General features: G+C 38.9%; 1 protein-coding gene across 3 annotated transcripts; it reads right to left on the bottom strand.

Annotated features, from left to right (window-relative positions):
* Positions 1 to 453: 453 nt before the first annotated feature.
* Positions 454 to 25398, bottom strand: LOC124117213 (probable methyltransferase-like protein 24). 3 transcript variants are annotated; one of them, XM_048397866.1, is made up of 6 exons: positions 25208 to 25398; positions 8089 to 8200; positions 6327 to 6443; positions 5823 to 5894; positions 2003 to 2174; positions 454 to 906 (listed from the first exon to the last, which is right to left on the bottom strand). In XM_048397866.1, coding segments are annotated over exons 1-6 (768 nt in total). In that variant the 5' UTR covers positions 25209 to 25398; the 3' UTR covers positions 454 to 612. The 3 variants fall into 3 exon arrangements, with proteins under 3 accessions (XP_048253823.1, XP_046334939.2, XP_046334938.2); XM_046478983.2 differs by lacking the exon at positions 25208 to 25398 and adding an exon at positions 24962 to 25175 and having other exon boundaries at positions 2009 to 2174; XM_046478982.2 differs by lacking the exon at positions 25208 to 25398 and adding an exon at positions 24962 to 25170.
* Positions 25399 to 26866: the final 1468 nt, after the last annotated feature.

Genomic DNA, 26866 nt, shown 5'->3' with positions numbered 1-26866 from the left:
CTAGATGCACTTTCAGAGAGGAGCTGAATATTTTCAAGTTGACTTATCATTTGTGGATAAGATTCTTCATGAATATTACATTATTATTATTGTTCATACCACTACTATTACACTACTACTACTACTACTACTACTACTACTACTACTACTACTACTGGGGCGGTCGGGTAGCCTAGTGGTTAAAGCATTCGCTCGTCACGCCGAAGACCCGGGTTTGATTCCCGACATGGGTACAATGTGTGAAGCCCATTTCTGGTGTCCCCCGCCGTGATATTGCCGGAAATTGCTAAAAGCGACGTAAAACCATAGTCACTCACTCACTTACTAACTGACTCACACGCGCATATTCCTATATTAAGATTCAGGCTTCCATCATTGGACTTAGAAAACATCTGAACTTTCGTTCAAATTAGATCGGTAGTTACTCGATATTTCAATAACAACAGTCTGTCAAATATTCTATCTTGTTTTAATGGGCAAAAAGCAGTTTCCGAGCGTTTCCGACAGTACAATTTTTTTTCTTTAAGATACAGAGTAGGCACAATTGCCCGACTTCATACCAAAGTGTAGGTAGCTGCAAAGAGTGATGTCCATTTCTTGGCCCGGTAAGAATTACTTCCCTTTATACGCCGTGTTGACGTAATCCACGTCAGCTTGAAACAGCAGGTTATTTTTCTTTATGGTGTTGTGATGAAAATCTACCTTGAAAGTGGAGAATCCTTGGTCCTTCACAGCCATGTAAGTATTGTACAACTCAAGATATTTGTCCGTGCTGGGATAGTCAAAGAACAGGTGCCATTCTATCAGGAATTGTCTGACCTTGGAGAGCACACCCGACCCCACTAGATCCTTCGCCGTTGGCCACTCGCTTGTTTCTACGTCAATCTTGAGAACATCGATGGTTTTCTAGAAATAACGTAATTCAAGGTTATCAAAACTTTTACATTAATTAATCATAAACGTTTTGCGATTTAGCATTTTTCTCCACTGGTTTAAAGCTATTAAAAGTTTCTTTTGCACAAGTTGAAAAAAATGTTATATCAATAAATCCTAAAGAGTTTTCGATTAAGATGTTGGCTAAAGGAAATACAAGGTGTTTTGTTTAAAGACATATTCTGTTTCTTAGAGTTATTTTCCATTGCGAAGTTGAACTTTTTCATGCAACTACTTCCTGACTAACATTAATAACATATTACATAAGTGTTCTCTCTTCTTCATTGTTTTGGGGCGGTCGGGTAGCCTTATGGTAAAAGCGTTCGCTCGTCACGCTGAAGACCCGGGTTCGATTCCCGACATGGGTACAATGTGTGAAGCCCATTTCTGGTGTCCCCCGCCGTGATATTGCTGGAAAATTGCTAAAAGCGGCGTAAAACCATAGTCACTCACTCACTCTTCATTGTTGTAGGGGTGGTCGGGTAGCCTGGTGGTTAAAGCGTTCGCTCGTCACGCCCAAGACCCGGGTTCGATTCCCGACATGGGTACAACATGTGAAGCCAATTTCTGGTGTCCCCGCCTTGATATTGCTGGAATATTGCTAAAAGCGGCGTAAAACCATACTCACTCACTCACTCGCTCTTCATTGTTTTCTTTAATTACAGTTGTGAAAATAGTATAAGTTAAAGTGCTTGTGAAATGGAATAACAATGAAACGAAGACTCTATCAACATGTATATGTACCTACCCCTTGACTTGAAAAAAAGAGATGTAAAACAAGGTTTTTTTACATGACGTTGTCAATAGAGTCCCCATTGTCAAGGGTATTATTTCGTGACAACAATATTTTTATGATAGGAAGTTGAAAACATCAACGCCTCAAAAATCTTCCGAACCAGATTCCACTGAGCGCACAAGGCAAAATGGTAATGACAATTATATCCATGGATCGGTGGAAATCAGTGATGACACCAGGTGTCCGCGGAAAGGGTAAGCGTGCCCTGCTCCGCCGGTAGCACCCATCACTCACCTAATTTTCATTGATAAAGTAATTTGTATTGGGACTTACATTTGCATGTCCAAGCATTTCCATGACAGACTTGAGGCGTCTGATTTTCCATATTTGTTTGTGATGGACGTAGACATCCTTTCGTGCCTCAAATGTGTCACTGTCATACCCTGCGATGCCGAGGTTGTGGAAATGGACGTTCGGGCTTCTGTTAAAGTCCTGTTTTCCTATACTGAGAGAGGATGCTTGCAATTATAATATATTCACACTGGTGATGTTCATGAAAGGCGGACATTGTCTACGTATGGGTGAGTGAGTATGGTTTTACGCAACTAATCCAGTTATATCACCAGAAATAGGTTTCACACATTGTATCCATTTTGGGAATCGAACCCGGGTCTTTGGCGCGACGAGCGAACGTTTTAACCACTAGGCCACTACACCACCTCCAACGTATGAAGATGAGTATAACTGATATCTATGTCGGTCCTTATGAATGGACACATGTCAGCGAACCAAAAATATTGCAATCGTAGGAGATATACCTGTGTGATAAGCTGACAGTTTAAGTGTGTTCAGATGAGAGAAGAGTGCTTCAAGAACGGTCAGGTATTCAAAAGGCAGTTTGCAAAGGACAAGGAGTGTTCAGAGGGCATCTGAGGAGTGTTTAAAGAGCAGAAATGTAGTGTTCAGTCAGGTAGTGGTCACAGGACTAGATTCCCCCTGAATATATATCTAGGTTTATCAGCACTCGTGTTAAAAGTCGTATATAACGTCAGAGAACAACCAGTCTCGATTATCCGCCGAAACAAATTCCATAGGATGTAAGAGGCAAGCCGTGAAATCTGAAATAACTGAAAAGCCTGAACTACTAACTGGCGTTAAACCAACGCCCTCAATCTTAATATATACGACATTGTCCCACGTTACACTAGTCGACCTATGAGGGACGGGTCATTTATTGCTATAGAGAATCAGGGGACGGTAACCAAAAATAAAACCGTCTCTAGGGGAGGGTAATACAAATAGGGTCTTGTAAAATGGACATTTAATTATAAAATATAAAGTGCTTCTGCGTTTAGTTATTCTGGGAGGATCACCCAAATGAAGCACAGGGAAGGGTAGTTAGTTATTAGTTCCAGTACAAAAGTGCATAAAAAACCTCTGATTCCCACGCACACACACAATAAATGACTGGTCCCAAAGAAGGAAAAGAACAGTAATAAGAACAGATGTTTACTTTGAGAAGAAAATGATACGTAAATCGACATTGCTTGTCTATTCTGTGATCTAACTTTGTACACTTTGTGGGTTTACACATATACACTGACACAAATACGTTGTTAAGTTTACCTACTTACTAAGTGAAATCCACTGTCCACTTAGATACTAACATGCTCGGAGAATGTACTGAATATTTACTGATAAGACTAGTATATGTGGCCTATCGTATACTCGTGCAATTTACTGATCACTTAGTAGAGATTACTATCCATCTTTCAAAGGACCGTCTTCTCCTTGTTTACCAACTGCAATAATATATTTACTCGATCTCATTAAAATCAGATCTTAGTTCTCGCTGCCGCTAAACAAAGATCTGAGGACATCACATCACGGGTCACGTCAGAACGACCTTTCATGCGACCAATCAGAAAGACGACTTCTTGTCAGTCATTCCATTGGTCGGTCAAAATTCGCGGAAGGTCGGTCTAGATCTGACGTAACCGGTAATGGGATGTCCTCAGATCTTTGTTTAGCGGTAGCGAGAACTATAATTTGATTTTAATGTGATTGATGTTTACTAATCTTGAATTAAGTTTTCTACACTTTCATAAATGCTCGTTTTTGGGTCATCCTGTGCTCCCCCTTGACATATGTGGAATACAGTTTACAAAAGAGAAGTAAATGACAAATTACATAACAGTACAGGCGAAAGATAACATGTAATGATTTGCAGTGGCATTTGAAGGTAAGACCATTCGGTACCGATGATTAATCGTTGAAATGGGCAGTTACCCCACAGGCTTGGACCGCCGATAACGTCTAACCTATTTAAATAAGAAACAAGAAATATCTGCCAAAGGCAGAGTCGTTTGTACAATTCCGACTATATAATGAGCATGTGTTTATGAATCACTGTCAAATAGTGAGTGAGTGAGTGAGTATGGTTTTACGCCGCTTTTAGCAATATTCCAGCAATATCACGGCGGGGGACACCAGAAATGGGCTTCACACATTGTACCCATGTCGGGAATCGAACCCGGGTCTTCGGCGTGACGAGCGAACGCTTTAACCACTAGGCTACCCGACCGCCCCTCTGTCAAATAGTGATGGTACCAGGTGTTCGCGAAAAGGTGAGCGTATCCTGTCTCACCGGTGGCACCCGTCACAAACACATACAAAGGCAAGGAATTTATTCACCTGAAAAAACCCACGGGAACATATGGTAAAAGTCAAAATAGGGAATTGCTTCGGACATAATTTTTGTCACTGATGCGTCAAATTTGGAAACGTTACAATAAAACTTTTTGAAAGCTTTACTGGGGCCTTGAATGTTGTAAGCTAAATCAAACAGCTTCTGAACAAGAGTCGTATGGCGCTCTTTGATATCTTGGTAGAAAGAGCTTACTCGATTATACCTCAAAAGTTGTGAAATGACACCAAACTGAGGGCTGGAGCTGCAGGAATATTGCTCGACATGAAGGGAAAGTTGAAAGCATCTCTCTTGTCACACAGTCTTGTGGAGAGTATTTTGTCACTCTGAATCTTTATGCATAGATCTAAATATCAAACAGATGAGCCTGTCTCGCTGGTCTCATTTATTGCTAGTTCATGTGGGTAAATCAGTGGAAGGGAAATGGCGATTTGATGGTTATTGCACGATATTACACCATCGATATACCTGAAGCTTAAGTTAAACGTCTTGTCCAAATTATATTGTTTTGACTTTGCCAATCCGAGGTCATAGATCATCTGCATACAATAATAATAGTTATTCTACAAAACCGGCTCAGATAAAAAAATCAGACATAAACATTGTGAAGAGAAAGGGACTTAGTCGCTTCGTACACACCCTTGCCTGACTCGACTTAGACATTCGAAGTAATCCCCGATTGATGTGATGGTTGCTCTCACAGCAGACAGGACCTTAACAGTACATATTTTTCATCACATTATCTAATTGTCCATGAATGACGCAATAAAATCGGCCAACACTCTTTCTTAAATATTTCTGAATTAAGCACTTAAATGTGAAAATATAGTCAGCTGGATAGTAACCTTTTCTAAATCCTGCTTGAGCTTCTAGGATCTTCTCATATATACTTGAAACCAGTTGAAGACTTTCATTAAGAATTGAACAGAATCAGTTTAAAAAAATATCCATAAATGAAATACCTCTATAATTGTTAACACTCTTTATTCCGGCTTTTTGCGGTTTGCGAAAAGGGTCGAGGTTGGTCGAAAGTAGAAATATGATACCCTTCTCTCAAACGCTGCCGCGTGCAATCTAGGACGCAGGATGGTAAATTCGGTGATTACTAACCTTCTGACAGCTGTTACTTATTAAGCAAGTGAGTGAGTGAGTGAGTTGGGTTTAACGCCACTTTTAACAGTATTCCAGTCAAATGAAGGCGTGTCAGCTTAATGTGGGAGGAAAGTCCGAAGTGATGCAGGTCTCAGACGTTTACCACTTCGGTGAAACCCATGAGCACGGGTATGGTGCTGACAAACCTAGAAACATAATCGGGGCGAACCGGGATTCGAACCCACAATCATACTCTGCACAGCGAATCGCGGGGCCTTAGACGACTGGGCCACCCGTGCCCCCTATTAAGCAGGTAGAGTTCACGAGGTTTTTGTCTCAGTGTTACATACATACCTTGGATCAAAACAATGGACCTCACAACCATGCTTTCCCATTGCGTCGTCAAATGTCCAGTCATTGGAAATTCTGTAATGCACAAATGTTTTCTTTTTTTATGTCAACCAGAAAGACATCGAAAAACACTGAATCCTCGTGTAATATTATCATGAATACACGTTTCCATGGTATTTCTTTGACATGAATAATTCAACAGTAATGCACATACGCACCGGCCGTTTGGTCGTTCAAGATTTAGTAAAACCTGGGGCAAATACACACTTAGAACAATAGTATGACGTCAAAACACTTATTTTCGAAAAACTGGTGGCTGTAAATTTTGTTAGAGAACCCAATTACCTCCCCACCCACCAGTATTCTCGGGAATAACTAAAGTCCCTGAGCCTGGCGCGTGATCTACAGAAATGTATGTTAGTCGCCTGGAACGTTCCGTTATGTACACGGGAACATCAGCCTTTAATGGTATCACTAGGAAGGGTCTAAAGGAAAGTGTATACGTACCCAAAGGAATATACAATACAAGGTGGCTTGATCGTATACGGATGGTCCATACACACATGCCAGTTTCCCATTGGCACTATTGTCTTACAGCTGTATTCCATTGGCTTCTCCCACTCCCTGCAACATCATAATGGCGTCTTGTTATCACATTGTAATTGTAGCAGCCATACATTTTCCGAAGGGATTGGAACCACGGACCAAAGAGGTTAACCCCTCAGCAAACTGAGATAATAAAGAAGTCATCTGTGGGGTGATTCTTCGTCCTGTTACATACATACCCGTCAACAGAAGGCACGTTCCGGGCCGTTCATTAGGGTACTGAGACATTTTTTGCTCAAATTTGATAATACCGTACTCAGACCCATGTTGGGCGCCAATGTAGCGGCAATAAAATTTTCGAGTCCCGTGATGAGATTTGAATGATGTTTGCAGGTCTGTCATGGTAACAAAATGTGCGTTACGGCCAAAGGGAGACTACTCTGCATACATACACATATAAATATTAATTGCCAATGCAAGAGAATAAATAAACATACTAGATTATCCACCAAAAAATAATCCATTTAGCGTAAAGGGCAAAATAGCTGTGAAAATTATGGGAAATGAAACTCAGCTATGACCAGGTGTACGCGAGAAGGGTAAGCATGTCTCATCCGCCACTCTCACAATTCGCATAAACAAGTAAGTATCTAACGTCTGATGCCGCACAGTAGTATTCCTGCCATGCGACGCCCACCTGTAAACTAATCAGACAATCACGTGATCGATAAACCAGAAAAGCCGATGACAGACTTTCCAGCGCCTTTCAGGCATGCATTGCTGACTAGCATTTTACCATTCTGACAGTACACAATGATGAATCCAAGATCAAACGAGTACTCAGTTAATAATGTTTTATTAAAAGACAAACATGATATTTGAATACGATCTCTAATGTTATGTTTCTATCAGACGAAAAAAAGAAGAAGTAAAACAATAACCGATCTCCGATTTCTTGAAGCGCATGTAAAATAATCTCAATAATTAATAATCACACACAAGACACAAACACGCACGCACGCACACACACACATAATCTCTCTCTCTCTCACTCATATTTTTTTATACACAGGATTTGCAACTGTTTTTTTTTTTCGAGAAACTTAAAAAAAGTGCGACGTGGGGTCTGGCATTCATACTGTTTCTCATGGTCATACCTCTCTGTCAAAGATTATGACATTGCTAACGAAATATTCGGTATTGATGAGGATGGCCAAATTGTGGTCGAGCCTTTTATTGAGGCTGAGTTATTTTTTTCAAGCAGATGGAGGCTGAGTTTTTTTTACACTAAAGTATGAGCTGTGTTTGTTTTGTTGTTTTTAAAAATTCCCGACCCTAGAAATCAAATGGTCCGCCCCGTACTCCTCATTAATTACTATTGTATATATTTATAATTCAATTTATGTCAGATGACCTTGGCTGTACAAAGATTGGTCCAGAGAAGAAAACAATGTCTCACCCGTAGCCTAGCTAGGCTAGGTTGTGCGCTCCGGGGCACCAATATCAACAACTAACACTGTGTGCTGACCGGGTATATAGTGCGTCTTGTAAATATCTACCTGTAAAGAGTTTATGTACTGCAAGATATCGACTCGAATGACTGAGTAATAACGTTGCAAGTGTCTGTGACCCAGGTTAATCATATCTAATGCTAAACTGTAATAGTTTCTCCATTTCTGGTATATTGCAATGGTAAACGTCCCCAATAATAATCTCTACCTACCATTTAAACAGAGCCGATGCTTGCCACCATTTTGTGAACCTCAAATAGTCCTTCCCTTCTTGAGATGGCTTATTTCCCGATGAACTGTATTGTAGTGTCGGATTCGAAGTCACTGAAAAAAAGATTCAACATTACTTACAGAAACCCGTTCATAATTTTTTTAAAGTTTTACAGTAAATTCTCTTTAATAATCCAAAACTCTTTATCTTCCACGGTAGATTTCGCTGTGTGAGATCCAGTCTCCAAGGATATATGACTTCAATGAAATTGCGTTACAATGCTTTGCAGACCATTGTGATGTCATTGGTAACCATGACATCCCAAATCTTTCTACCTCTGCAGTTGACCCGTGAAGATCCGGGGTAGAATAGGTCTTCAGCAACCCATGCTTGTAAAGGGCGACTAACGGGATCCGGTGGCCAGGCTCGCTAACTTGGTTGATGCATGTCATTGTATTCCGATTGCGTGGATCGATGCTCATGGTGTCAATCACTGGATTGTCTGGTCCAGACTCGATTATTTACAGACAGTCGTCAAGTCGCTGGAATATTTCTGAGTGCAGCTGATTAGATGTACTTTTTACACTGGTTATATTACTGTTTACAAACTGCGAAAGGTCAAACAAGGGCGGAGAAACTGAGGAATCGAGCAACAAGAACAAACTTCACATCTCTGGAAGCTTTGGATGAGATGAATTCATCTGATTTATGGTCAAATATGTATTCAAGGACATTTACCCACAAAGGGACTAAGGAAACGTATTCTTACAGAAACATCTGGCATAATCATAAATCAAAAATAATAGTTTTGTCTTATGCACATCAGAAATATCACTCAGCAGCCATATTGTATTTATAGGAACCACACAGTTCAATTCCACTGCAGACCGTCCGAGAACTGGCCGACCAAGAGTTACCACCCCTGCACAGGATCGCTACATTCGACTGTTCCACCTACGTCATCGCAATGCCACAGCTACGGAGACTGCATGACGCATCCCTGGTTTGAGGAGGATATCGGACCAGACTGTCGGGAACCATCTTCGCGAGGCTGAAATCCGACCCAGAAGACCAGTTATCGTCCCTGGTTTGCAACAGGTCCATCGACAGCGTTGCTTGCGTTAGTGCCATACCTTACAGCCTTGGAATTTGAGAAACTGGAGTGTGGTTCAGCGATGAATCACGATTTCCTCTTCACCGGCGAGATGGAAGACAACGTGTTTATCGTCGTCGAAATGAGAGTTGTGTACGTGATTTCGACAATTTCGGTGGCGGTAGTGTCATGGTGTGGGGGGTCATATCCTACACCACGAGATCTGACTTGGCTGTGGTTCAGGGAAATTTAACAGCAAATCGCTACACGAATCAAATTCTTCAACCTCACCACCTTCTAATCATTGACCACCAGAGGGAGCTGTTTCAACAGGAAAACGCTCCACCGAACACAGATCGTGTCAAGGGAGACTACCTAAATAATGCCAACATTAACGTCTTGCCCTGGCCGTCGACATCTCCAGATCTCAACCCAATCGAACACATGTCGAATGAACTCGATCGACGTGTACATCAAAGTCAGAACACGCCGCAGACAATCCCACAACAGGCCAACGCGTTACAGCAGACTGGCGCAGAATTCCGCAGGACAGAATTCGTACACTTATCCAGTCAGTGCCGAGGAGATGCAGAGCCGTGATTGCTGCATGGGGCGGTCACACGAGATACTGAGTTCAGCGCAAACTTGTTGCCTTATGTGACATGTCAATGAACAGTTTTCAATGCCTTTGTACAACGACAACATGTGACTATCGAGCGATTTGTATCTATGATATTAAATTAAATATATCGACTTTATTAGGTACAATAAATTTTCTAAAAATCTACCTGTGCGTTTCTTTTTTTGAAGAATGTATGCCAAAAGTGCGAAAATGCGAGATCGCGAGAACGTCCCTGTCGCATTCTCGTGATTTGTGTACATAGCATTTTTTGTCACGTTCACGCGTTCTCCTCTGAGGCTGTACACGGGCCTATTCCAAAGAATTTTGTATTTATCATTTTCCGTCTATCATGAAGAGCCTCCACGTTAATCAAACCACGCCCTCCCATTATAATTGGTAAATATAAGCGATTGAGGGAAGGGAGAGGGTGGGTTGATCTATTGTCTGATGATTCTTCGTGTGAGAGTGTCAGTACACTGAACTTCTTGTTTCGTCTAATCAACAACACCAAAAGAATACGAAAGGACGGGTACAGCATAAGTATTTGTGGCTTTGACTTCATTGCGAGCGTTCAGCTCTGAACACCAGATTTTCTTTTGAGTACATTTGTTCTAGGCCCGAAGGTTTTCCTTGATATGGGCATTCTGGAGTTTGTCCCTAACCTGCATCCCTAAGTATGTATAGGCCTCACCTTCCACGAAATGGTCAATAACTCCTCCCCCAAGTTAAGACTTAAACATCAGTCGTTCATAGTGACCTAATATATATGTAAGTTGTGCATTTCTGTTTTGAAAAATTTGTTAAAAAATAGTATTTGTTTGTGAAAATAAACGAAATGATAAATATAAATACATTTTTTTCGAAACCTAAAGTAAGTATTGCTCGGTTGCTGGACTTATATTAGTGAACCGTTCCACTAGGGTCCAAGTCTACTCATTGTGACTAGCCGACAGTTGAACAGTACACATGTAGTTAAGTTAGATATGCGTTAATTGCTTCGGGAAGCCCAGAGTTGACACGATTGTCGCAGGTTGGTAAATGTTCGCAATTAATTAAGTGATTCTTTTTGTGGATTGCGGAAGTTTTCGTTTAATTTTTGCCTATATGAGTCATTCCAGGCGATTGGAATTTTACTCTACCAAAAAAAAAGAAACGCAAAGCCAGATTTGTGTGAGGTAGGAAAATACATTTATACAAGGAACCGAACAAGGTATTGAGCCAAAATGTTGTGGAGAGAACACTTGGTGATTGTAGTCATCTCAGTTATCGGTACATAGGAAAAGTCCAAGGTGAAGGTCAGCTACCATCATTAACGCGTATGTACCCCGTTGGAATCGATAGAGCCCTGCCCATGGAAGAGACGAGTATGCGAATCACATCCTGAGAATTCATCCCACAGGTGCTCTATCGGATTCGAAACCGGGGATCTGGAGGGCCAGGGGAGAACATCAACGTTGTTGTTGTGTAGACAGTCTCTTGTGATCCGTGCTGTATGCAGTCGAGCGTTATCCTGCTGGAATACACCGTTGCCTTTGGCTGCAATTGGGAGGACGTGTGGTAGGAGACTTTCGTTGATGTATCGTTTAGCCATAAGACTGCCCTGGATATGGACCAAACCTGTCCTGCCATGATGAGAGATTTCTGCCCACATCATAGTGGTACCCCCATCAAACCTGTCCTGTGCGCAGTTTCCGGCGTAACGTTCTCCCCGACGTCTGTAGACCCGTGTTCTTCCATCCCCTCGACGGAGGAGAAATCTTGTTTCGTCGCTGAACCAGACATCTCTCCATCGCAGTTAAGGTCATACCCTGTGTTGACGATACCAATGCAGTCGTTGTTAGCTATGTTGTCGACTCAATATGACGCGTCGAACAGGACGTCTTGCTCGTAGACCTGTTGCTCTTAAACGGTTTCGTACGGTCTTGTCGGAGATTCTGCGCACTCCGGGTATTAGGGATGCGGATGTGGTCGTCCTTTCACGTAGGTGGCGCGGTCAGATGTAGCGATCTTGGGCGGGGGTGGTTACTCTTGGTCGTCCCGATCGTGGCCGATCAAGTGTTGACCCATGCTATTGAAACCGATCCCATAGCCTTGTGATGGTGCTGAGCGCTACATTGAATGAAACAAACTCTGTGCGTAGCTTCCATGTAGTGACTGTGGAGGCTTTTCGCATTGTTGTGCAAGTAACAAAAGAAGAAGTGCCCACATGGTATATAATATACATACAACGTTTTAAAGTAATTTCATCACATTTATAAGAACAATAAGCTGATTAATAAGTCCATGGGTATACTTTGTTGCACGTTTATTGTTTTGTTCCCATGTTTACATCATGTACTGTTACAGAGTAAGAGAAGGTTTGGAAAATGGGATTCCACCAGACAAGTACTAAAATAACAACTGTTGTTTATTAAACGGAAACGTTCTTATGAAAAACATTGACTACTAATTTCTTCTCTCACTTTTAATTCAGTTCCCATTTTTCAGCTCTTCGAAACTGTTAAGATTAACGTTAACATGATCACAAGTTAATGAGCCTGTGGGATCTGTCACATCTATCACTAGTTTGATGCTTTCTCCATGTTAAGTCATTTCCAATATCCTCCACTAGTTTTTAGAAACAGTTAGCAAACCATTTGCATTCTATTCAAAAGCAAAATGTATCTCATCTTTGTGAGATGTGTATGCAATCCATACAATAAAAAAATATTCATTCATAAATATATTGATGGGTATTGGAAATTGAAACTCTATTCGAAGTGAATTGTGGGAAAATGTCTCTCTGGGAAGGTGTCCAACCCCTGATACATTGACAAGGCATTGAGAACAAGTATATTTTGTTTTCATTTCATAGACTAGCAAATAGGTAATAACATAATGAAATGATAAAATCATTCCGAGGGATCGTAGCGACGTTTATGTTCATAAAGCAACAACGAGGGTATTTCTTTGACATAAATAACGCTGACGAAGAGACAACGCGCAAATACAAGCAACTACACCTGTATCGAAATGAAACAGACGATTTAATGTGCAGAGATGTCGTGACTACAAAACTTGATGCACATGGTAAACAATTTCATGCTGATAGGGGGTTTAGACTTCATGGCTTTGCGGGGAATTGTTTGTGGGAAATAATACACGGGTGGAACAATACAAAAGTAAAGTGGTGAAGCAACTGAATTAAAAAAGAGGTCTTGTGTATCAGTAAAACTCGACAAATATTAATCTGATAAGGTTTCTCACTGACCTTCGCATATGAGGTGTGATGTCCTGGGCAGGAAGTTGCAGTGTTGTAACTAACGTGTTGGGCCTCCCCAATTAACATTTGCTCATTCATGTTAAACATTTTACGTGTTTATTCTGGAAGTGGACTGACACGACACGTGTTAATGAGTGTTAAAGCACTTCCAGCACTGTTAAAGAATTGTGCTTTTTTAGAAGTGTCTATCCACATAACATTAACTTAACATAAACTAAAGTGTCTACATACTCTCAATTCAAGCATGTATTTAAAGACAACCTACTAAAGACATACACATGATCACTATTATGCCTTATAGTTTATAATGTTACAATATAAATTTTATATTCGTGACAATACGTTCATTGGCGTGAAGTATTTTATGTTTTCAAAACACTCAAACCTTATAATCAGAAATACGGTTGTACAGAATTGACCCAGCCAAGCCAAACACATCACAGGTGTATGTGGGAATGCGTTTACATTGATAAAATATATGTACCAATTTACGTACAATAAAGTTCCCTTACAGTAGAGCCACTTTTCCTGTCTATCAGAAGAGTTTCAACATACTACAATTCCATTCGATTTTCTCCAACATACTACAATACCTTTCCATATTCTCCAACATACTGGAATACCATCCTATATTCTCCAACATACTACAATACCATTCTATATTCTACAACATACTACAATACCATTCTATATTCTCCAACATACTACAATACCATTCTATATTCTACAACATACTACAATACCATTCTATATTCTCCAACATACTACAATACCATTCTATATTCTCCAACATATTACAATACCTTTCCATATTCTCCAACATACTGCAATACCATCCTTTATTCTCCAACATACTACAATACCATTCCATATTCTACAACATACTACAATACCATTCTATATTCTCCAACATACTACAATACCATTCTATATTCTCCAACATATTACAATACCTTTCCATATTCTCCAACATACTGCAATACCATCCTTTATTCTCCAACATACTACAATACCATTCCATATTCTACAACATACTACAATACCATTCTATATTCTCCAACATATTACAATACCATTCCATATTCTCCAACATACTGCAATATCAGTCCATAATTTCCAAAAATAAAAGCCATGATTATACTACTGTCTATATAATACCATCGACTGACTGTTCCACTTTGAAATAGGTCTCTGAAATATCAATATTAATTTGTAGACATACAGATCCTAGATCCATAAATTTTACGTTTCCAGATAGTCCATTGGATTTTTTGTCAAAAATAATCCTCCTTCTTAATACTGTGGTCTTATAAGGCGTGTACATATAATCTAACAATCACGATTGCTGCACAGTAGACCAGGGAAAGATCTCGATTTAATGTTGACGAGGTGTTACCACTGTGGACTAGGTATGCGTGTAAGAAAGCTGCAAATTCGTTCATGAGATCGTGCTTATTACTTAAAATAGTACAAGAAATAAGAGAAATAAGAAAATAGAGCCACAAGGATCTGTAACTCACCTGAATTATGAAGTAATAATTTGATAACACTTCAACCTTATATTGGTACAAATATCTTTATAGCTGCAATGGATAGAATTATCATTAAACCGCCCGCGTGTTATCAGAAATGAGCGGGTCACTGTAACTTGATATTATAAGTTATGGTGTCTTTAGTTGCCGTATGCGGTGTCAAATTAGGTTGGTAGAACAATAGTGTGCGAGGCGTATACAGTAACTAAAGACATCATAACGAATTTATTGTGCCGAAAAGTTTACATAATTTGGTGTCTTTATCACACATGAAAACTTGACACTTACAACCGGCATAAACGACAGCACTAGTACATATCTTTCCGATACTTCCGATTTAATGAAAACATACACGTTAACAATGGAATATATAATACACTAAATGTGAAGGTTTAAACAAGTATTATAGGTAAAATGGATAGTATTTTCATGAATATGCCAGCATGTTTTCTGAAATCTGCGGGCAACTGTAACTTGATAGCAGTCCGCCTTCCCCTTCCAAAGGGCTGCTATCTTTCCTATTGCTTGGTAACGTCATTGGCGTCACGTTTCTTGTTTGTGACGTCATCCTATATTATGTTCTATGACGTTGCTATTTACAAATCAGTTACCTCCGTTGTAAGCTTTTTTTCTCTTTCATTTTTATTAATAAAGTCACGAACGTGGTTTCTTTGAAAGTTAATGTCTTTGCACATCACAATTAATGATATTAAAACATAAAACAGTGTCGAATGACGTATTTCTTTACAAGAATTGTCATGTCAAATATGTAAGGTGGGTGTTCGAAAATCCAAAATGGCTGTTACTTACGGTATACGGACTCATATTAGGTCAGTAACAACCATCTTGGACTTTTACTGATATACTGATATAGGGTTAGTAGTTCTACTCTCTGATTGGTCAATCTCACTTTGAGGCATAATAATGCATCATATTGCTTGACGAGGGCCTATTATCACGCCCGTCAGGTGACGTCATATTGATGTTTTCACATCTGTAAAAGTGGATCAGTGAAATTCGATGTGTGTTGATGACAGTAAAAGTTTTAAAAGCGATATTGTTGTATATTTTTATTTGATGACAAATTCTATCCATTTTAGCTATAATAACGTTGGCGTAATATTCGTTGGGCAGTTAATGGAAGAACTGGGGCTTCTGCAAATGATAATGCCGTGAAAAATAGCGTTACCCTTATAATAGTGAGTTAAGGAAAAAATGGTGCAAATTATTTTGTAAAAAAGAAAGAAAAGTAGTTTTGCACCATCATTTAGGACAACGATGTTGAGAGCAAAATCTTATTGGATCTTCTTATGGTTATTACATTTATACAATGACGTGACCTGTAATGGGATGACCTCAGATATGTGTGTAGCAGGAGCAGGTACTAAGATCTGATTGTAATGAGATTTGGAATTTACTGAATAGTGGCATTCCATATCCAACTCTTTCGCGACTCAACAGCAACAGTCAACTGTCATAACAATTGGTATATCAAATTTACAAAGGTTTTTAGAGAACATTTCTTCGGGCAATGAAATCAATAAATAGTCACACAACATCATATTGCGAAAATACTGGATTCTCTGAAAGGTGTAGGTTTCCATCTTGCTTTGATAAATACATCAGCATGCAAGAGTCGTGGATGTACTGGGGAACCCTTTGAATTGATGCTGTCCTATTGTAACCATCGCATGTCCTATTGTAATATTTCAGGCAAAGGTCTGACAAACATTTAAATCATCGGTACATGTATTATTATTCGTAACACAATTTGGTTGTAAGCACGTTTAGATTATGAACATGTTTGAGTTTTAAACAATTCCAAACATGTTTAGGATATAGACATGTATGTATATAGTGATCACAACACGCTTTAATGGTCGGATAAGGAATAAACGTTTTTTTACAAAAGTGTGACTTATTAAACGTCGTCTGATGAAATTACATAAACTATTTTCGGGCCAAATCGGACTGAACACAGACCAAACACATCTGATAAAGACTATGCTGAGAATGGTGAGGGAAAAGGGCTTCACTTTGAGCAACGTGCTTGTTTTATAAAATAGCAAGATCTGTGACACTATAAAATGGTATTTAGGTAGAGTGAGTGAGTAAGTATGGTTTTACGCCGCTTTTAGCAATAGTTCAGCAATATCACGGCGGGGGACACCAGAAATGGGCTTCACACATTGTACCCATGTCGGGAATTGAACCCGGGTCTTCGGCGTGACGAGCGAACGCTTTAACCACAAGGCTACCCGACCGCCCTGTATTTAGGTAGATATAATACTAGTCTCTATATGTATGCAAACACATTTAATGATACATTTGTGAGGTTTTCGATGTTTTTGATGTTTGCCAAGGAGGAGCAAACACACGTGACAGAGATTTTCTTAAGAAAATGAGGTAAAATGGTTTGACTTTAACGGACCAGTTTTCTTTAAATGCGATGTACTGTCACACCACAAAGTGGTATTTAGGTAGATATAATACCATCCTATAGATGTAAACACATTTGATGATACACATGTGAGGTTTAAATTGATTTTGTCTGCCCGGGCCAAGTCTGACCGAACACTTGCGAGACTCCGTTGATGGTGTGGGGAAATGAGATTCACTTTAGTCTGCTTTAAATACGATGAACAGTGACATTTTAAAGTGGTATTTACTTAGATATCGTACCATACTACAGATGTAAGTGTTATGCCTGACAGATTGAAATTTGTATCACGATAGTTGGAAGTATTGGATACGTTTCACATCCTATTTCCTTTAAAGATCCCTCTTTTACATGTCACCTAACTCAGCCACGCTTACAGACAGCTAGACTACCCGATTTTTAAGCGAATAACACGTAAATTGCGTTTAGATGATGTGGCATTCCGTAATAAGTACGATGTTCTAGTATCAGCATATACACTTAGACATATGTTAAATATGATAACGTTTCAGAGATATATAAACGCAGGTCCGGTTATTTCTTTGGTTACAGATAATAGTTAATTATACGTTGATATTTTTAAACAGTATTAGGGTCGCACTGGACGCCCGAAAGCAGTTACGACATGGTGGAGTATGCGGGTTTTCTCTTGAACAAAATGTTTAAGACGATCCCTTCTTTGTTTTTCCTATTGTCGTTCCGTGAGTAATGTCCACGTGTCAGACTTCCCTTCTACCGATGACACCTTTCTTTACCCCGCATCTCCACCATGTCGTAACTGCTTTCGGGCGTCCAGTGCGACCCTGATACAGTTACAAATTGTATTGCCGTTCCTGGTCCTTGTGGTCAATTACGCCATGACATTGCCACTCGCCTTGTCCGCCGCGGCTCGGCTCCGTCAAGGAGTGATTGGTCTAACGACACTTACTCCAAGTTGTCTCTATCAGCATTCACACACGCATAATAAAGAAACGCAACACCAGTTTTATACTCACATAGTTTTACTTACTCTCAGCCCATCTATCAATACAGGACAGGATCAGACCGGCCAGACTCGTCACTAACTGGGGGAAACTTAGAACGATCGGGATTCGACTCGATCGATTGCAAACCGTGCTCTCGTCTCCTAATGTTGAAGGTCACATGTCACAATACCTCATTTTGATTCGTTAAACGTTAGATCTGACCATGAACTCATGTGTGTCGTAATCGGAAAAATATAGAAGCCTACGTGCCAGATTGCTCATCTCTCTATTGATTTTGTGACACGCATCCGGAAGCTCCAAATGAAATATACCTTGAAACTCTCTATTTGTTTGATTAACTAATGGACGATAGCCAGGAACCAATCCAATGATAATTATTAAATGTCCCGAATACACTTGTGATAAATGTGAAATGTCTTTTATCTATTGAATCCTTTCGAACTAAAAGTTCTCTGTCACAAACTGTATCTAATGCAACTCCTCATTGCAGCTATAACGGTTTTATTTGTTACCATCTTCTAGTGTTTTGAGATGCATTTTTAATCTTATAACAGGCCAATTTTCGAATAGTTCGTGTAGATAGGTAGAGTATATATAGTAACATTTACATATATACATGTAGTTATATTCAGATGATGTCTGTGCATGTATGTAATGGCAAACTTCTTCTCTGATATAATCAGTTTTCCTCCTGGCTATTCTGGGAACATAAGCTTTAGGATTACAGACGTATCATTGAAGACACAATTTTATGGATAACGACTTTTTTAATACTGTAAAAAGCGATGTTTCGGTATAGATCCTTATACCGTTGTCAAGCAAGACTGGTATAAGAATCTATACCGAAATGTCGCTTTTCACAGTATTAAAGAAGTTGTTATCCATAAAATCGTGTCTACCTTCAAGTTGTCACCCGTCAACTTCTTAGTAATGCCTATCAAATAAGATGTATCATTGTATTATAACGCGATTTGAATATTGTTATTTACCATCTTATTTACTACATGCTTTACATAAGGCGTTTTATGTTCACATGTCACCACAAATTACAATTATTGCTTGTGAGTCCAACACAATTGACAAATACGCGAAAACACACTATTAATGTACGTTGAAAAGAATATGTATTGTGAATGCCACATTAATGTATCAAGGATGCAGTATCAACCCTTAGTGTTTTGGAAATGAATGAATAAATGCCTTTGCAAAACAAATGTCGTTTTTAAACAAGTTTTCAAAACACAGTTATATAACTATTTATAGAGATATTATAGATACACTACTGCCTAGAACTTCATTCCCCTTACACGCATGAAAAGAGAGAGTGATCTAGAGTGATTTGAACTGAGGACTGACTGGGGCCTCATCCACAGGGCCGAATGATAGAAGAATGATTTTGGGTGATAATTAGAATCTCACGATCGTGACTTTTGATATAAAATGTATCAACACTTGTCGATAAGAGATAAAAAAACATTTCGGCAAGTCGGCATGTACATTTGTGCTGAATATTGTCTCTATTGTTATACCGTATCTCTTTTCAACATTCCAAAATAAAGAGACACTTCATCATCTTCATCACAGAACATACTATTATGGTCGTAAACTAAAAATGGAAGCCTAAATAGTTTATCAACGTTACAGCACAAACAGAAAGTTCAATAAATGTTATCTAGAAATATATAGAAAAGTAATAGTATTAACAGTACAAAATACAGGATAACCCTCTCACGGTTTATTTCACGATAAAACATTGTTTTATCATGACTTCGTTTCGGGAGATTCGAACATACGCTCGCAACTTTATGACATCGTAAATTGGACGACGATATGGTTTAGAGGATAGTGAGTTGTTCCTTTTAGATATAGCTGGGTAACGCTGATAAACGCAATGACCGAATGATCGTGAACCAAAAGTGGGCAAGATATAGCAATCCGTAGTGAGAGGAAATATACCTGTCAGATAATGACCGTCAATTGTTTGTGTTTGTGAAAATATTCATAAAATACCAAACTTAACCCTCCTGTTCATAAAATGGACTTGTCCAACATTGATTGTAGTCAGGGATTATTTTAATAAGGGTAAATATCTTTAAAGCTTGTACATTTCATCAACATCCTTAAAGAGATTGTAAATAATGTTGATATCTCATATAAGCAAAAAACGACCCTCGTTTTTTTTTTATCCTTGCTGTTCTTTATTGTGTGATAACCAACTGTCCCTCGTCTTTTTTTCTTTAATTTCCTCGTGTCATGAAAGTTCGATCACATACGAAAATTCGCTGAATATTCAGAGTAATATTCATATAATCTAATTTTCAAATATCTTACCTCAAAACTTGTTTATTTATGTAAACACATAGTGGTATTTCCACTGAAAATGACACTCGCGGCATGGCCGCACTCTCACTGAAGTGGAACATAAAGCTACATCGATCATTTGATTGGCTGGTTTATCGAGTGACCGGGATTACATGTATGGATAGTCTCTTGTGTCAAAATCCGATTTAGAGTAAATACCACAGTAGTTTTATGATATTTCTGGGTGGTTCACCATTGGGCAAAACCTGTAAACATGCAGCTTTTTCTTTCATAAAATCTATACTACAGAGAGGGAAGTTCTAAAAAATCAATAAGTTTTCCTTGACAAATGGTCCTTACTTGTTTCCATAGTTTTAGATTTTACGAGGACAGCCCTTGTCTGGTCACGTGACATTTACACCAGGAAAGTAAACATGAAGACGGCAGGTGTGCCGTCGATTGGTGTGAATTTATTACCATTTACATTTTTTTTCAGCTGATAAAGTTACATTATTTATCTAGGCATGAATTAAATATACCCAGAAAATGGACAGTTAGGTTCGCAAATATCCGCGGAGTAAAAGTATTTGGTTAAAACACAATCAGTACTTAGTCTTCTTCAGTTTATAATGCGCCTGTGAATGATAATTTATGATCGCTCGTGCAGAACTATGTCTGAGTGGGGCATTCATAGAAAACTGCGGCATGGTATCTCAGTGGGCTATCACTATAAGATCGGCATTAGGCCGCACTAGTACAAGCAGACAGACAGACACACACACACACACACACACACACACACACACACACACACACACACACACACACACACACACACAGAGGTGTATGCACGTCAAGTTATAAGTTAAACAACCTTGAACGCGGCGTTAAACCCCATTTCACCTCACCTTACGGCATGCAGTAGCGCATAAACACGTTGTTTGCACACAGTAAAGTAACTATAAAGAAGTACGTGGTAATTATGAGGGGTTAAGCAAACATTGATATTGTATTGATTTTAAATAAAACATAAATGTGTTCATTGTAACGTAATATGTTATTGTTGCTGTGTCTCCTTATGCTCTCATGTTTTCTTCTCCCCTGAATGAGAATTCCAACTCAAGTCAGTATGAACTTTTAATCAAACTCACAAAGTACAGAATTCCAAGTTTTGCAGAACTCGCCAGAAGCATTGCTCTCAACCATTCCTCAAAGAGCTGCAACCGGAAAGCGAAAAGATAGGGGACCTATAGCTAGTGTTTGTAAATATATAGTTTACACCCATAGGCATATGTAGTTTGAGACCATACGGAATAATGGAGTTGTCCACCTTATTTATGTAATTCAAGAAAACTATGATGCTCTTACTTTTGAGAATTAATTATTAAGTTTCGATTTTGGAAAGTTTGACTGAAAATATGTATGGACTCTCGCAGCTCATTTTCACAGTTCCATTGTCATTGTGTCATCGTGAAACAGTAAAACAATCAGTTTGAGGAGAGTACTTCCATTGCTAACACAACACGGACAGATGCCAGTGGGATCTCCTAGGCCGTTGTGATAAAAATATGTCCAACAACAATATTGCACGACAGAAAATCCGAGGTGTAATTATAAGACCTTATACATGATTTAGTTCCTTGGTAAGTATATTATATCTTGTTTAATCATTGTCTGCTTGCAAGTAACTAATAAGCCAGGTCTCTGCTCGTTCATTGCGTACAGTGTCAAGGAAATACATTAATCTCACTTAACTATTGACAGAGTTACGCCTTCAGTCAGGTTGCCCAGTCGCAATGATGATTATTGTTGGGGACGTCTATATATAGCTGCACAGAGAGAGTTTGAAATTAGGACAGACCGCACTGACGCACACCACACAGGTATGTTACAATTGTTAATGGGTAAAAAAGAAAGCCACGGTTTGGAAAAGAGTGCAAAGAAATCCGGCGATATATAAAAGCTCTTATTTTCAAAAGAGGAAACGATGATGTTAATAATCTGTATTTAAGCTTACAGGCAAGGGCTTATAAAAGTATTTGAACAGAAATAAACATGCAAATATGGTAAATAAATGATTAAGATGAAACACTCGCCAAAAAACGTTTGGATTTTCCTTAACCCCAAATTTAATCTGAAATCTAAAGAAGAAAATACTCAAATGTTTATGATTTTAAAAAAAAGCTTAAATGGCACCATTCATAGTAGATAAAATAAAAGTATCAAATGACTGCGATGATGATGTACTAAATGCTGCTGATATATCCAAAGTGGAGATTAAACAATTGTTGAATTGTTGAAACGTTGAATTTTATTTCACCAATAGATTGCATTATTAAGGCTTTTGGTGTAATGGTGCTGCCAATACTGCTGTATGATTGTGAAGTTTGGGGTTATGGACAACTAGAAGTAATAGAAACATTCAAATTAGAGTTTCTGAAGATACTAACAAGTTTAAGGAACTCTACTGTAAGTTTCTAGTATACGGAGAACTGGGAAGAAAACTTTAAACAATCCAACTTTCAAAAAGAATGATAAGTTAATGCATTTAATAACTTCTTTTGTATGATACTGAAGTTTCTTAAACTTGACAATTGTATAGATAAACACAAAATAATATTGGTAATCTGATGTAAATAAAGTTTTGGACCACTTTAGAGTTAGTGAAGTATTTCACAATCCCAGTAACTTCAATCGACATTGGTTATATATTATTACCGCAAGTGGAATATGTACTACAGGAGCACTTTATACAATCCTTAGGAAATAATGCATCCTTTAGTTGTGAGGGAATTCTGTATTCAGAGATTCCCCTTCTTTCGAAAAATATGTATTACTTCACCACAAAATGACAATGCCTTTACTTAAATGCACAACCTCTAATCATAGTCAACTGATAGAGACCGTTAGATGGCGTGGTCTCCCCGTGAGGACAAAACATGCCGTCTGTGGGACTCTCAATCGATTGCAGATGAACTTCACTTTAAATGTCCCTATTTTATCTCTCACAGATATATGTATTTCAGAGTGACAAAACACAAGACTGTATAACAACTTCAACTTTCCCTATATGTCCAGCAATATTCCTGCAGCTCCAGCCCTTGGTGTATACATTTCACAACTTTTGAGGTACAATCGAGCATGCTCTTTCAAACAAAATTTCACAGAGCGTCATACGACTCTTACTGATAAGTTGTTTGATGAAGATTACAATATTCAAGGCCTCAGTAAAGCTTTCAAGAAGTTGAATGAGGAGGACATCCCTGTGTTTTTTTCAGATGAACAATTGACATGCCTTGGCATGTGTTTATGACGGTGCAACCGGTCGGGCAGCATCGCTCACCTTTTCGCGAACACCTGGTATCATCACTAATTGATAGTGATTCACAAACACATGCTTATGATATAGTCAGAATCGTAAATCTGTTTTGGCAGAAATTTCATATGAATATTGAAAGGGTTTTATTTACAGGAAAAGGACTGTACTTGCCCAAGTGTATTTAAATAGAAACGTGTGTTATGTCCTACAAGACTTAGATATATCAAGAAACATTCTAAATGTATTTCGATTATTCTCGCTACTGTCAGCAACAAATAATTTTGTGGATCATACCATAATTTTTGTAGCTGTATTTCATCACGTGTAATTATGTCCACAATTTTAATTATTCTGTAAAATATGCTCATGTACCAACGTGGATGGTTTTGATAATAAACTTGTTAATCAGGACGATTTCACTGGGAAGGGACTGGTTAGTCCGGATTAATGGAGTTTCACTGTAATTTCATCGATGTTAATGTCTTCAAGGTTGGCTGTTTAATATATTTGGTGATATAAACGAATGCTCCGAATCGTACACTGTATTTTGATTTCAGTAAACATTTCTTTTGATTATGGAAATTTTGCTTTTATTATCGATACTATTATTATTAATAAAATTGCTATATAACACACCTAGATTAGCGTCGCGTGTGAGTTTCAGGGTACCAAAAAACGAACATGTGTGTATATGCCTTAATTAATATTGTCAACAAGTCATCCTGGTAAAATGAGTAAGTACTTGTCATCTGATTTTGAAATATATTGAGGATTACTTAAAGATCCAAATAATATCATAATGCATTTAATTTCATTTACGACACTGTTACTTACTCAATAATGGATATGTTGCATTTAATACAATATTAAGAAACTGCTGAAATAACTGGTGTATGAGTTTTCAGAAGCATGTCGATGAAGCATACATTTTACACACTGGCAATTTGATACTATGTTAAAAATCACCAAATATTTATGTAACGTGGATAAACAAAGGTCAAACACCGGAGAACTAGCTATACAACCATGTCCACGTATTATACATAATTGTATTGATGTTTGCATGCCAATATAATATATTTAGCTGAAAGAAATCCTCATCAGAAGTATTAGGTTAAGGTATGAAGCCCATTTCTGGTGTCCCCAGCCATGATAATGCTGGACTTTTGTCGAGGGCGAAGTAGAACCATACTCACTCACTATTAGGTTAATGTACAATCAGTTCTTAGTCATCTTCGTGTTCACATTATAGCAGTGCGCAATACCAAAATGGGGTGGTTTCCCATACAATGTGCAGAATATCAAGAAATGAACAGTACCTGTCCCTGCAAATATCTCTCCGACTTGGCTCCCAGTATATCCAGGTAGTTGTTTGACGTAGAAACATATTAACAACAGTAGGAACGCACATGTGAATGTTAGGACTAATATCCCCCGTTTCATTTTACCGGTATCCCAGTCTGACACCTGCCGCACAGCTATTTATTGATGATACTCGGGACTAGATGTGCGCAAACCGGCGACACCCTTCACAGGCGTACAAATGTAGTGACAATTATACTTACTTAAATTAGGAATTTAACTGGCGCTTTCCGACATATGCGTATTTCGCGCAGACTGTTATAGCTCGGTTACTGCTACTTCTACTATGCCATTGAAGGATGCTTGATTCTGACTGGTCTGATTCCATTCTGTATTTGACTGTATTTCACTCAAAGCTGCACGACAGAGCATGTTTAGGGTTAACATAGACCAATACATGACACCACCGGGTAAAATGGGTGCAAGGATACAGTTGTATGGTGGCTGATAAGGGCCATCGCCATATCGCCCTGACATATCCACGCGATAGCACGAAACCACATTGAGATATCACGACAGGATATAACGATATTGCGATACTGCCAAAAACGAAATAGCGATAACACGCAAAGACATGGCGATAACACACAACGACATTGCGATAGCACGACACGACATGGCGAGAACACGACACGACATTGAGATAACACGACACGACATTGCGTATGGTAACACGATACGGCGAAATGGCAAATAAGCGACATAGCGATGTTGCGATATGGCGACATGGCAGTATTACTCAATATTATTTCATTTGTGAAATGAAGGAAAGTGGATACATAGGATCATAATAGTGAGTGAGTGAGTTGGGTTTAACGCCGCTTTTAACATTATTCCAGTTATATCACGGCGTGTCAGCTTAATGTGGGAGGAAAGTCCAAAATGATGCAGGTCTCTGACGTTTATTGCTTCGGTGAAACCCAGGAGCACGGGTATTGTGCTGTCAAACCTAGAAACATAATCGGGGCGAACCCACAATCATAGGTTTCTGGCGTGCCCAAGGGACGCAACTCTGCATAGCGAATCGCGTCGCCTTAGACGACTTGGTCACCCGTGCCCCCTTCTCTCATAATAAGAGAGCGGAAGGTAAATTAGATAACTGAGTGAGTGAGTTGGGTTAAACACCGCTTTTAACATTATTCCAGTTATATCACGGCGTGTCAGCTTAATGTTGAGGAAAACCCGACGTGGTGCAGGTCTCAGACGTTTTTTTCACTTCGGTGAAACCCACGAGCACGGGTATGGTGCTGACAAACCTAGAAACATAATCGGGGCCACAATCATAGGTTTCTGGCGTGCCCAAGGGACGCAACTCTGCACAGCGAATCGCGGCGCCTTAAGGGGCATTCACACGGTACAACTAGTTGTATACAATTTGTTGTATGCAACCAACTGCATCGTGTGAACACGCAAGTCGGACCAACTTTTGACGTATGCAACTTGTTGGACGTGAGTTGTACGGAGTAAGACATGCGACAAGTTGTATGAATGCAGCCTATCAAACGCGTATGAAAATCACGTGATTTTTACACCTGAATTTGTAAACAAAATTGACAAATTCTGCTTTTCGGTATTCTAAGTGTCACCACTCAATAAAGGACCTATGAAAAGTAGTAACATTGTAAAAAAATAATATTTTGACATTTGCATCGGTCTAATTCTCCAGGTTAAACTGTTCATGGTGTTACTTGAAACGACAGGCAATGTGACTGTATACTGTAGATCTAGTGTAGACCAAGATGAGATTAGGTTTATAATACGTTTCGAAAACTTAAACTACATCATACACACAAATACACGTCACAGTTTTAGATTCTGTGGGAAAGTATCTATTATGTAATGCCATCAACAACTATTTGAGG

Source organism: Haliotis rufescens, unplaced genomic scaffold (genome assembly GCF_023055435.1).
Source record: "Haliotis rufescens isolate VD_foot unplaced genomic scaffold, xgHalRufe1.0.p SCAF_17, whole genome shotgun sequence".
Taxonomy (NCBI): Eukaryota; Metazoa; Mollusca; class Gastropoda; order Lepetellida; family Haliotidae; genus Haliotis; species Haliotis rufescens.
This window is presented reverse-complemented; position numbering and strand designations above follow the sequence as displayed.